The sequence below is a fragment of the Ambystoma mexicanum genome, chromosome 6q, assembly GCF_040938575.1.
Source record: "Ambystoma mexicanum isolate Mex_15411 chromosome 6q, UKY_AmexF1_1, whole genome shotgun sequence".
NCBI lineage: Eukaryota > Metazoa > Chordata > Amphibia > Caudata > Ambystomatidae > Ambystoma > Ambystoma mexicanum.
Window position 1 is genome coordinate 442,540,597 of NC_090937.1, and position 13,328 is coordinate 442,553,924.

Below are 13,328 nucleotides of genomic sequence, written 5' to 3' on the forward strand. Positions count from 1 at the left end.
ACTTATCCTCCAACTTTGCGTAGAACTTTGGCGTCCCTTCGCTCTTTCAGTTGAGGGAAGACCACCACTCCCCATGAGGCATGTTTTTTTACATGGTTCAGAGGGTCCTAGCTCCCTGTTTTTTTTTTTCTCTCTCCTTCCTCTCTCTCTCTCTTCCCCCCTCCGCTTTTTGGCTCCCCCAGGAGACGCTTCTACTGTACAATGGTACCTCCAGTTCAACATTACTGAACTAGTCCAATTCGATAGTACTTTGAATCACGGTGCTGAAGAAGATGGCTCATCCTACCAATGCCATCGAAACCGGTCGACCCTTGTGGTCATGAGGGCTCTCGTGACCAGTTTGATATCTCCCACCTCATCAGAGAGATACTGCTTTGAATAACATTTGTTTGCACACTCACATGTATGGGGTGAGCAGGTTTTTTAAGAGCCATTTTAGCTTCTCAGTTTTTAGCTTTGATTTTTTGCGAGTGGGCATTCCATTTGCACTTGATTGCATTCCAGCTACTGAGACCTATGGCCATGATTAAAGTTGACACTCAGTTTGGAATACAACTAGTTGACCTGGCTTAGGTTGTTACCACGTAGATCTGGCGGCGTCCGTATCTAGTATACAGTTCTGTCCACTGCTGCAATAGCCATTTGGAAATGCCCTGAATATTTAACATTGATTCACCAGACACATGCCACAAGTATAGAAGGTCAGGGACAGCTCTCTCCTCTATCATTCTTAGATAGGCGTTGCACCACGCGCCACCTAGGGCAAGGCACCCACGTTAGGGACAGGGTGTTCTTCCGCAGTGCGAGTTCTGTCAGCCGGGTGGCCCTTCTTCCCCTTCTTCAGTCTGAGCATTTATATAATCATGTGCTAATTTGCGTATTTTTGAACCGCTACCCTCCTATAAACCGTTGTTTTTTGTGCTACTGCATGGAGGAATGGGACTAGCAGGCCCCTCGGCTCCCTTCTCTGAACTCTCCTGGCTTCTTCGAGACACAACTCCCTCCTGCCTCAACTCGCAGCATGTCAGTGTCTCTGGGTCCTCATCTCCCTGGCCTGGTTCTCGACAGCTCTCTCTCAGCTGATCCTCAGTCTCACCATCCAGCTTGCCTTCCTTCTTGGCCTCTGTCTCGCTCTGTGTCCTTCTCTGCTCCACCTTTTTATAATTTGGAAAATGGTCCATGAGTTTCAGGTGTGTGTGATTGTGATTGCCTGACCCTGCCTGACCTTATTAGTGGGACAAGGCCAGTACATGTTAGTAGTGGTTATCTTCATAGTCTGTCTTCATCTTCTTCGTCTCAGTAGTTGGGTTGATTAGGAAAGGAGGGGAGGTATGGGAGATGTAGTATCCCATAAAGGTAGAGGGAATGTAGGGTGAAAATTGGTCAGGAAATGGTGGATACCATGTCTCACGTTCCAGTCTCTCCTCCCCACTCCCAAGAACCCCCTTCCCAAGTGATCCTCCCTCGATTGTCCACCGTCGGGGTCAGGAACCAATACCGATTGTCCTTCCCTGGACACCTGAATAAGGAATCCCTGGGGACTGAGTCGTGAAACACCTTCTTGTTTTTCACACTACCAAAATATTGCATCCTTATACCTCCCACAGTCCTACAGACGACCTTCTTTATCTAGTGTACTTAACAGATTCAGACCCTATCCATTTTCTTTCAACAACCATGCTGTTAATTTTTGACTCCACAATCATAGGGCTACCCATGCGGCCAACCTGCCCGGTGGGTACCAACCACAGACAGAAAGACACACAGGTAACTGTTGTTGATGGATGCAGGCCGGAAGTACCAAAGGTTTCTGCATCTGCCTTCCGGCTATCCCGACTAATGCACCCTGCCTCCTTTCTTACAGAGCCATGCGCAGCGAGGCCAACATTATCGGCAGAAGGACGCTATAAAATGACCACTTTACATTACATATGTAATATATGTACCAAACGATACCAAGCATGCACATCATAATTCTTTTATCCATAGGAGTTTTTTGTGTTCACTTGCTTTTTCTTCTAGTTGCACATTCTTCAGTTTCATCTTAAAGGCCAGTCTGTTTTCTGGACGGGATCCTGTTTACTGTTTGATAAAATATATATGGTATTTAAAGTGCAGAAACAATGTTTGTTTATTTAATATAGCGCAGGCCAAGACCTTCAGGTAGCTGGGCGCAAACATTACAAGGATACTTAAAAAAACTTAGTTACAGAACATTGCAGAATACTTGGGAGGCTGGGTTACAGAGGTAGGTACATACAATGAATAATAAACAATTATGATCAGTGAGTACATAGCTGTGGTTGTAGAAAGCAGTGACCAGGTGGTCCCAGAATAGATGCCAAGGTACAGGGTACAAGAGAGGTATACAATTAGCAATTGTCAGGAATAGCACTCCTAAAGGGGTATTCAAGAATAAGTAGGTCAGACGAGGAGTCAGATAGGTGAGGCGGTCAGGTTATACATCTTTAGTCCGTAGCCAGGTAAGGAGTTTCCGTCTGAATCTAGAGTATGGTAGGTCAGTTCTAAGGTCTAAAGGGAGTCCATTCCAGGATTGGGCAGCTATGACCGGAAAGCTAGAACCGCAGGCAGTCATCCGTTTGTATCTAGGCACCTCAAGGGTGTGGGCATTGGCCATCCTCGTGGGACTCTTTCTATAAGGTAGGGAGGCGCTATATTGTTAAGACATTTAGACTTAAGGGAGAGAGTTTTCAGAGTGATCCTATCCTTAATATTAAGCCAGTGGGCTTCTCTTCTGAATGCAGAGATGTGCTCTGTTCGGGATATTTAAGGCTGCTCTGAGGTCATTATTTTGGATACTTTGCAGTTTATCAATAATGTATTTATTGGATACCGCATATAAAGCATTGCAGTAATCCAGTCTGGATAGAATAAGTGCATTCGCTAGGATAATACAGCTAGGCTCAGAGTGGAATGGTCTGCAAGCTCGGATCAGCTTACATGTGTATGCTGTAGAAGATGCTAACGAGTTAATTTGCTTCTTGAAGGTGAGTGCAGAGTCTAGATAGAATCCTAGAGTTTTAACTGCAGGCATCACTTTTATGACATTATCGATGTTGAATGAGGTGTAACTAGGGTTCATTTTTTTGATAGCTGTCTCTGAGCCAAGGATCAATAGCTCAATTTTCTTGTCGTGCAGGCAGAGGCCATGGGATGCCATCCACGCCTGAATGAGGAGATATATCCTATTTACCAAGGCCAAGTCTTCCTGGAAGTTGCCCGAAAGGGGGATGAGGATCTGAGTGTCATCTGCGTAGTTAGTGTAGGTGACACCCAGACTGTCCAACTTGTCAAACAAGGGCTTAGTAAAGATATTGTACATGGTAGGAGATGCGTATGATCCTTGAGGCACGACGCAGGAGACTTGTATAGGGTCCGCAGCTGCTAAATGGGAGAAGACTCTCATTGTACGGTTCGCAAGGAAGGATTGCACCCAGGTTATGGCTTCACTTGAGAAATAGGCAGCTGACTTGAGATGGTTACATAAGACTACATGATCCACCAGGGCGAAAGTTGCCGATCGGTCAAGGAGGAGTAGCATAGCTGATTTGTCGTTGTCCTTCAACTCGTCAATTTGGGTCTTGAGGTCAATCAAGGCTGTTTCTGTGCCATAAAGGGGGCAGAAGCCAGACTTACATGAGCCTAGAATGTTATTAGTCCCTAAATAGTCCTGCATTTGTAAGTAAGCTACTCTGTCGATGATTTTTAGTAAGAAGGGGACTGTAGTAATTGGTCTGTAGTTATTTGGTATGGATGGGTCTAAGGTTTGTTTTTTGAGCAATGGGAGCACCCAAGATTGTTTGAGATTGTTGGGCATGGAGTTTGTCTTGAAGGATCTATTAATAAGCTTTGAGATGAAGGGGGCCAAGTCTCTAGCTGCATCCTTTATAATTTGGGCTGGACAGTTATCTCCTTTACAATTTGAGGGTTTGAGTGAGAGTATGATTTTTTCTGTCTCGACAATGGATATTTGTTTGAAGCTGAATGGTAGGGGGGGTGTTGTTTAAGTTTGACGGTAGTTGCTGCTGGGGAGGGAGCTCAACCGGCAGGAGCAGGGCTGCTTTCTTGTTAGCAATTTTGCTTTGGAGGGAGCTAATTTTACCCGAGAGGGCATTTTGTATATTAGTGCACCAAAGCTTATTTTTACGAGTATTGTCGACCTGAGCTATTGGTGATTCCATTTCTCGAAGGATAGAGAATAATTCCTTTGTGTCTGATTTAGCCTTAGATATCCTATCATTGAAGGTGTTCTTTTTAGTACTAATAATTTCCTTTTTGTACAAATCAGTGATTAGTTAACTTGATTGTGTTCTCCTCGGTAGGCGAGTGACGCCAGATAGATTGCAACTTTCTTTTTTGAGTCCTAAGTTCTTTCAGTTGTGGTGTAAATCAATTATTCAAGTGAGCTGTCTGTCTACCTTTGCGAATTTTAATCGGGGCACTAGTGTCAAGAGCCTTTGTCATGGTACTATTAAAGACTTCCACAAGTAGAGTAGGGTCTGTATTATTAGATATATTGTCAACTGTAGGGAGAAGATGTGGTAGTAGATTTTCAGCCGTAATGTCTTTTTTTCCTCCTAGTGGGGAGAGGCGGTGCCAAAACTGGTGTTTTAGGGCTCGCAAGGTCAAGTGAGGCAGAGAAGGTGGTGGTCGGTCCAAGATTGAGTATTATATTAGTGATATATAAATATTGCAATTGAGGTCAGCAACCCAATCGAAGGTTCTTCCTTTTAATGTGTGTAGGAGTAAGGACTTTTTGTGTTAGCCCATAATCCTTCAGTAGTGACGCTACAGAGAGGGCATGTTTATCATTACTATCGTTAAAGCCAAGATTGAAATCGCCCAGCAACAGAATTTCCGCATGGTCCTTCGAATTGTTTTTCAGGATACTGTTTAGATCGTCCTCAAATTAGCCTATAGGTCCAGGTGGTCTGTAGATCACATAGATGGTAAGGGTATGATTACTAGAGAGGTACAATTTAGCTGTAAGAGTCTCGCAAGACTGGAACGATGGGGTGATGGTCAATCTAATGGGTAGGTTAGATTTATGGATAATGGCTAGACCTCCGCCTCTGGCGTTTGGTCTGTCTGCTCTTAGTAGTTGGTAACCCTCTGGTACAGCTAGCATAATAGTGGGGCCTGCTACATTGTGGAGCCACGTCTCAGTTATGGCCAGCAGGCCCAGATTCTCATTAGTTATGGTGTCCACAGTATCAATGGAATGAGCCACCATGGATCTGGCATTGATAAGCGAGCCAGATATTGGTAGGGTACTTGTAAATTTAGTAGTAGGAAGTTGTTTAGTGTTAGTAGCTCTTCGGTAGTTTTTTTAGGTTGTGGCTGGGACTTTAGCAGGCACAGCGGGCAGATGATTAAAGGTCGGGTGTTGTGTACGTTTATTTTCTAGTCCAGACGTTTGGGTAGCCTTGCATAGGAGACCTCTAATGGTATGGCTAGTAGAAGGTTTGCGGAAGCGGGACAGTCTAGATCTCAATCTCAAGTTTGTCCTTGGGTGGGAATGAGGCAAAAGAGGCAGAGGCCATTATGGCAAGAAGGCCTAGTACAAGGTGTGATATCTGAATTGTTATAGTAATTCTCATGATTGTAGTTAAGGAGAAGCAGGTCATAAATAGTTGCATATTTGGGCTATGGCATAGTTAGGCATAATATAGGTATGATCCTCAACTGTCAGGCAGGTGTAGATTAAGTGCAATATTCAAGTAGTGCACAGATATGTGGTAATGCAATCTTAATGTGGTCGGGCAGGCATATGTTAGATGCAACGTTCAAATGATCGGCAAATATAGGCTAATGCAACAGTAAAAGTTGCAGGAAAGTATATGCAAGATGCTTTTCATTAACTGGGATAGACCACCATGCATGCACTGCACTTGCACAAAGCCAGATTCCTAGCTCTGCTTTACAAATGGGTCGGATAAATGTAAAAGTTCTGGGACTTGTAATCTGATGGGTTTTACAAAGAGTCATCTTCTGAGCAATGAAACCAGCAAACTATAACATTGTGAATCTATCGTCTTCTATAATACAAGCATAGTGTGAATGAAAGCATATGTTTCCCTGCATGCCTCCTTTCATAGGTAGCTTCCCTCCACACTCCCACCAATCCACAGCCTCCCAGATTACTAATACTGATATGAACATGGTTTTAAATGTTGTTGATATTCACCATCATTAAAGTGCTTTCTCAATTGATTTTTTTTTTATAATGTAGGCACTGACAGAAGAAAAAGGAATTTATGATCGATGTGGGAGCAAAAATATGTATCTGAATATCAGTGTGAACACTCTAAAAAAGTTGCGTGATCAAAATTTGTCCTCAAACAGTAAGTTGAGAAAGTCACATTAGGCTTATCAATTCCTTTCAAACATTGCTGTTTGTTTCTGGAGACTTTGCGAACTGCGAGCTTCTTGACACTGAACAGAATTATTGTAAAATATTTGCGAATAAATTGCCTATTCCTATTGTTGCACCTGCCTCCCCAAATATATTCAGTCAGTACTTGATGATATTTCTCTTGTGTAAGTGCGAGTTGCAATCATTCTTGCGATCAGCTTTCAGATTAGTCATGCACACATCTTGTGGCAGCCATTTCAATCCACCACAGAACACAATTCATGAGCTGTGGGTGAATGGGACTGTGCTGAATTTCCTGGGTGGAGAAAACACCCTCTCCTTCATACTTGAAATCACTTATTTTTCCACTAATGGATCTTCATTAGGTTAATGAGTGATTTTTTTCCCATTGACGGGCAGGACTTAAACATTCTCCCCTGCGTTCATTTTACAAAAAAAGAAAATGATAAATGCAAAAATAATTACTCTCAGGATTTTTCAGAACAAAACACTGTTGTTTAACATTTGAGACTGGTCACAACGATTTAAACCACGGACATCAATTTTCTGTTTCTTTGCCCTCTCATCAGGTCTCTTCCCTGAATAATTTCCTACTTCGGTCAGCCCGTTTTGCTGCTTGGTTTTGGTTTAAGGTATTAGTTGCATTTTTCAGATTTTCTTTTCCTTGGTCATCAGGGCCTACTGGCACTTTCATGTCAGACTCACTTACGTGTTTTCTATATGTGACGAATCCCAAGATGTAGTTTCTCCCCGCGGGGCAGCCCCTTCCCGTGAGGCAAGGCAGGTGCTGCTGCTACCCGATAGTTCCCATGGGAGTGGTACTCAGTGGGAGGATCTCATTGGGAGACTCCCCCTCTAGGGTAAGGATTCTACATCTATGTAGAATGCAGTATAACAACCCTCACCCAACACATTACACACCTCAATATTATTTAGACCCCGGCACCTTACCCAATACTTCCCTGTACCTCTGCAAACCTCAAGATTCACCATCTATTTGTTGTAGATCCCGGTATTGCTACAGTGCCTGGAAAGGTGACCAGACTAAGTACTGAGACGATGTCGCTCAAGAGAGGCATAACGAGTACCATGGAGCCACTAACCAGCACTGATGTTACTCAAGGGCGGGACATGCCCTGTAATAAGGGAACTGAAGAAGGGCTCTGTGTTTTTTACAGCGGAGCGAGGAGTCTGCCTCAGCTGCCCGGGAAGTTCGAACTGGGCGAAGGGAGCAATAAGGTGAGACATCGGAGACGCTGAAGCAGCAGAGGAGCCAGCAAAAGACTGATTCCTACCGGGACTGCCGAAGGACTGGCAGTCACCCACTTGTTATGAGGGTCCAAACAACTACCGCTCCTGACTGGAGAGTGAGAGGGCGAGATGTTGCCGAAACAGCAGGGCTCGAGGAGCCTCTTGAGAAGGCTGTCGGTCGGATCAGAAGGGAACCAGACAGAGAGGTGGACAAGAACAACCACGAACCCTGGAAGAACTAGTGATGTGTCCCGTTTGGGAAACGGTTAACAGGGACGCGGGATACCCAGTGGGGTGGAGTGGAGAGTGGAGCATAGCCTCAGGGATAGAATCCCTCGTCCCAGTGGGAATGTAAATACCATTGGCCAAATGTGAAGGGTCTGGGACCCGCACGCAAACTTGGAGGCAGTCCCCCCCCCCCCCGCCCTCATACCGGCAGTTAAGCAGAGCCACTGACCACCAGGGAAGGGTTAAGCACCCGAGAACTGAAACCTAACGCAAGTCATCTTCCTGGCAGTTAACTGGAAGGGAAGCAATCCAGGACTGCCAAATCCACGTAATAAGGAGATATGGTTTTGGAATGGCACCCATAATGGAAGACCAACAATGCACTGTCTTCCCTGGGGCAGTACCTGGCAGGGGAGTGAACTAGGACTGTCAGGACAAACTAGTAGAGAGCTGAAGAGTCCAAGGCGGCGAAGGGAAGAAATTGGATGCCATGGGACGACTGGTCATCTCGTCGGCGGTGACGATGATTAAAGCGGCCAACGCCCTCGCGATTGTGGCCCGCTATGACAGGGAGCTGTGGTTTAAGATCGCTCCTCTACTGGACTACCTTCTGGACAACAAGAGGGCTGAGGCCCTGGAGATACTGCAGGAGGGCGAGGTGGCGTCGGACCACGCCATAACGATGGCCACAGACATTGCTGACACCGGCTTCCACCAGATGGGCAACGGTGTTTGCCTTCGCTGGCGTGGTTGGCTCAAGGCAACCGATTTCCGCCAGGACGTGCAAACCAGAGTTTTGGACATGCCTTTCGACGGAAATAACCTGTTTGGCAAGACGGTGGATGAGTCACTTCAGGCAAGCAAGGTGCCTCCAAAGGATTCGGCAGCGGCTCCTCGACGTACCACCTGGCGCCCCGCTCCTCGTCGCAGGAGGTCTACAGAGGACGCGGCAAGTCAGGAGGATCCTGTCATCGTCAAGGAGGTCAAGGAGGCCAAGGCGGCAAGGCCACTATCAAGCAGGACTGAACCGGCCGTAGCGTCGGGCCCCCACCTGAGCACCCCGGTGGGAGGCCAGCTGGCAAAGTTCGTCAGCGTGTGGGAGTCCATCTCCACTGACCGATGGGTGATGGATACCCTGGCCCGCGGGGCACACCCTTGAGTTTCTAATAAAGTGCCCCTGTGTTCCTCCCGTGGCCAGGAAGGAAAACCAGATCCCTCAACTGCTGCTGGAAGTAAGGGCGATGCTGAAGAAAGGAGCCACCAAGCTCGTCCCAAAGAGGCTCCAGGGCTCCAGAGTGTACTCACGATACTTCCTCGTAAGGAAGATCGGCGGCTGGCGACCCATCCTGGACCTTCGTCGCTTAAACAAGTACATCAAGTCCCAAAAGTTCCAGATGGTCACTCTCCAGCACGTGCTGGGACAGCTGGAGGAGGGCGACTTCCTATCGTCACTGGACTTGGAGGATGCTTATTTCCACATCCCCATTCTAAAAGGACATCGAAAGTTCCTCAGATTCGTAGTCCGAGGACGGCACTACCAGTTTAAGGCCCTCCCCTTCGGATTGAAGTCGGCACCTAGGGTATTCACCAAGTGCCTAGCACCAGTAGCGGTGTGGCTGCACCTGAAGGGATCCATGTCTACCCCTACCTGGACGATTGGCTCATCCAAGCAAGGACAAGAGAACTTGCCGTCGGACACAGAGCGAAGACTGTCCAGTTGCTCACGGATCTGGGATTTTCCATCAGCCACGCAAAATCCCAGTTGGTCCTGTCACAAATCGCACTGTTTCTGGGAGCCAAGCTCGACACAGTGGCGCGATTGGCCTCTCCGCCGGAGGAAAGGACGAATGCCATTCTGGGCAAGGAGCAATGACTGTCTGCCATGGACGTGGCCAGGGTGAAGTCCATCAAGTCCCTGCTCGGCATGATGTCCTCGTGCATATACCTTGTGCGCCTGTGCAGGCTGTGGATGCGTCCGCTGCAAGTTTCTCGACGCCCGTTGGATGCAAGCGGCGGGCAACTTCGAAGACAGTATCCCGCTCAACGAGACCTTCCGCCAAGCGATCCGGTGGTGGGGCACCCGCACGCATCTCGCGGCGGGGATGGGCTTCCAGACCCCCGCACACCAGGAGACGGTGACGACGGATGCCTCCCTGGAAGGATGGGGAGCGCACACCGGAGATCTCCACGCAAGAGGCCTTTTGGCTCCCCGAGTAGAAGTCGCTGCACATCAACGTCCCTGAGCTCTGAGCCGTGTTCTGGGCTCTCATGTCGTTCCTTCCGTCCCTCAAGGGCAAGGTAGTGAGGATCTTCACTGACAACACCACCATGATGTTCTACTTCTGGAAACAGGGAGGCACCAGATCCCCGGCCCTATCCAAGGAAGCCCAGGATCTGTGGCATTGGGCCATCGCCCAAGGGATGCTGCTGGTACCATTCCACCTGGCAGGAATAAACAACACCATCGCCGACTCACTCAGCAGGGAGCTATGCTTGTGCCACGAGTGGGAACTGCGGCAGGATCAAGTGGATCTGCTATTCCAACGATGGGGCAACCCTCAAATCGACTTATTCACAACGGCGACAAATGCCAAGTGCCGGATGTTCGCCAGCAGGTTTCCCCAGCCGAGGAGCATGAGTGATGACTTTTCATTCCCCTGGGAACGGCCTGTTCCTCTATGCGTTCCCGCCGTTGCCGCGACTCATCAACCGACTCGGACGGTCCCAGTGCAGGATGATGATGATCCTCGTTGCACCGGCGTGGCCGAGACGGATCTGATTCCCGGACCTTCTGGACATGTCAGCGTCCCCCCAGTCAAACTGCCGACGGACACGGATCTCCTCTCCAGAGAAGGAGGCGCCATCCTCCACCACAACCTGGGGTCGCTGAACTTGCAGGTCTGGCTCCTGCGGCACTAGAGTTTGGACGGTACGATATCCCGGCGGACTGCAAGGAGGTGCTTGCAAAGGCCAGGGTGTCCTCAACTCTCATGTGCTATGGACACAAATGGAAGAAGTTCTCGGTCTGGTGCTGTGCACAGAAGATTAACCATCTGCGGATTACGGCCCCTCAAGTGCTGCTGTACTTGCTATCGCTGGCCAAGGTGGGGCTGGCCCATGCCTCCATCAAGATCCACGTGGCGGCTATCTCCCACTACACCAGAACTCCGGGGAGCTCATCCCTATGATCCTATCGCCTGGTGAAGGAGTTCATGAAGGGACTGTTCCAATCCTTCCCGCCAGTGAAGGCTCTGGCCCCGGTGTCGGAACTCAACGTGGTGCTGACCAGACTCATGGGGCCTCTATTCGAGCCTCTGCATTTGGCACCGTTGAAGTTCCTGTCGTGGAAGACCGCGTTTTTTGTGGCCATCACCTCCGCACAATGAGTGGGAGAGATCCAGGCCCCCTCTTGTAAATCTCCATACCTGACTTTCCACGAGACGAGGGTGGTGCTGAGGACGCACCCCTCCTTCATGCCCAAGGTGCCGTCGGACTTCCACCTCAACGAACCCTTGGTGTTGCCTGTTTTCTTCCTGTCGCCTTTGTCGCTGGCTGAGAGGACTTTGCACTCGCTGGATATAGCTAGAGCGCTGAAGTTCTACGTGGACCGCACAAAGAGTTTTCGGAAGACATCACAGCTGTTGGTGAACTTTGGACCTGTGAACCAAGGGACGGCCCTCTCGAAGGCTTCCATTTCCAGATGGCTCTACGGCTGCATCATGCACTGTCACCGGTTGGCAAACCGACCGTTGCCCGGCCGTCCGAGAGCCCATTCGACCAGAGCGATCGCTGCTACCACGGCGTTCCTATCTGGTGTGCCCCTGCTGGACATCTGCAGGGCTGCTACGTGGAGGTCGACGCACACCTTCACGAGATTCTACTGCATCAACCGGGATTCAAGGGAGGAGTCCAGAGTCGGCCAGGCAGTGCTGTGCAACCTGTTCGCCTGAAGGTGGGCCTGGTGAGGAGGTAAGAGATGCTTAATGTTGAGTGATGAAATGCTTGATGTTGAGCCTTGCCACCTCCCGTGGTTGTGCATTTGTGTACTGCTATGTATTCTTGTATTCATGAGCATGTGAATCCATGCCAGACCCCATGCTGGAGAAGGAACTAGTTACTTACCTGTAACTGTTGTTCTCCAGCATGGGTCTGGCATGGATTCGCATGCGAACCCTCCCTCCTACCTCTCTGCGGCGCTTCACTTGGTCCTACTGCCACTTTACGTGCTACCAAACCTGAAGATGGCTGCCAGAGGAGGGGCTTAGGTAGAGGGCAGTCATTGGCTGGGGGCAGTATGACCCAGAGACCAGTGATTGGTTATTAGGAGAAAGACAGTTCAGAAACGCAACTAAAAACTGATTTTTTTCTTTACTGAGGATTCCCATCCTGACGACGGGGAATATTCATGAGCATGTGAATCCATGCCAGACCCATGCTGGAGAACAACCGTTACAGGTAAGTAACTTGTTCCTTACTGTACACGTCACTGTTGGCACAAGTCTGCTTGAATGGGAGGCTCTCAACCCCGTTACACATTGCCAGAGGCACGCTTCAGGGTTGTCTTTTGTCTCCCCTCCTATTCGCCTTCACTATTAAACTGCTGGCAGATTTCATTAGACGCAAACATAGACACCTGGGCATCCGGATGACTAGTGAGCCCAAGATCATATCCCTTTATGCGGATGATGCGATAGTCGATGTCAGAGACCCTCAGATCAACTGGACAGATAATGTGTGATGTTCTTGTGTTCACGGAGTTGTTCCGCCTGCGTGTCAATTGCAAGTCTGAAATCTTTCCCTTAACGGATGCTGTGGCACAACCGCCTAACTTATTTGGGTTAGGCGGTTTATTTATTTATTGATTGATTGATTGATTGATTGGTCCACACACGGTTCAGGGCCAAATCCTGGCACCTTTAAATATGCTCTGATTCAAATGGGCATGGGATATGAACCTGGACATAACTGATGAGATCTGGAGGGAAGGGGGGCATGAGCATGCAGACTAGGGAGGTATCTTACAACTCCCAATTTCGCTTAATACAACTCAATGTATTGCACAGGTATCATTTCACTCCGACTATGCTATGCCTGATGGCTACCTCCGCATGATATAGAGTTGCCCGAGGCTTGGTGGGTACTAGGAGGTGGTATGTGCTATGCTGACCGATTATAATCGATCGTAGAATTGAAGCCACTCCCATGCATTGCCTGTTTCATGTGTTTGACCTAGCAAGACCCAGGCATAAACTTGCTAGTATATGTCTACTCCTGCCGTTGTTGTGCCTACTATTGTTCTTGCTCAAACCCACGCTCCTGAAATCCGGCAATGGCTGTGAGTGGTCGCCTGGGCCAAAGACAGTGAAGTCTAATGGGTGTCCTTGCAGCCGGTGGGCAGCCGCCTTCGGGATGTATGGCAGCTCTTTCGCTCCTTCCTACTGCGCACTCATGA

The 13,328-nt window shown here is 48.5% G+C and overlaps 1 protein-coding gene across 1 annotated transcript in view; it reads left to right on the forward strand.

Annotated features, from left to right (window-relative positions):
• LOC138516091 (RNA exonuclease 1 homolog) overlaps positions 1 to 13,328 on the forward strand; it is a 2,454,886-nt gene that overhangs the window by 1,082,962 nt on the left and 1,358,596 nt on the right. Inside the window, exon 7 of the mRNA XM_069630920.1 lies at positions 6,254 to 6,365. Within this exon, the coding sequence (XP_069487021.1) occupies positions 6,254 to 6,365 (112 nt within the window). The remainder of the gene's footprint in view (positions 1 to 6,253; positions 6,366 to 13,328) is intronic.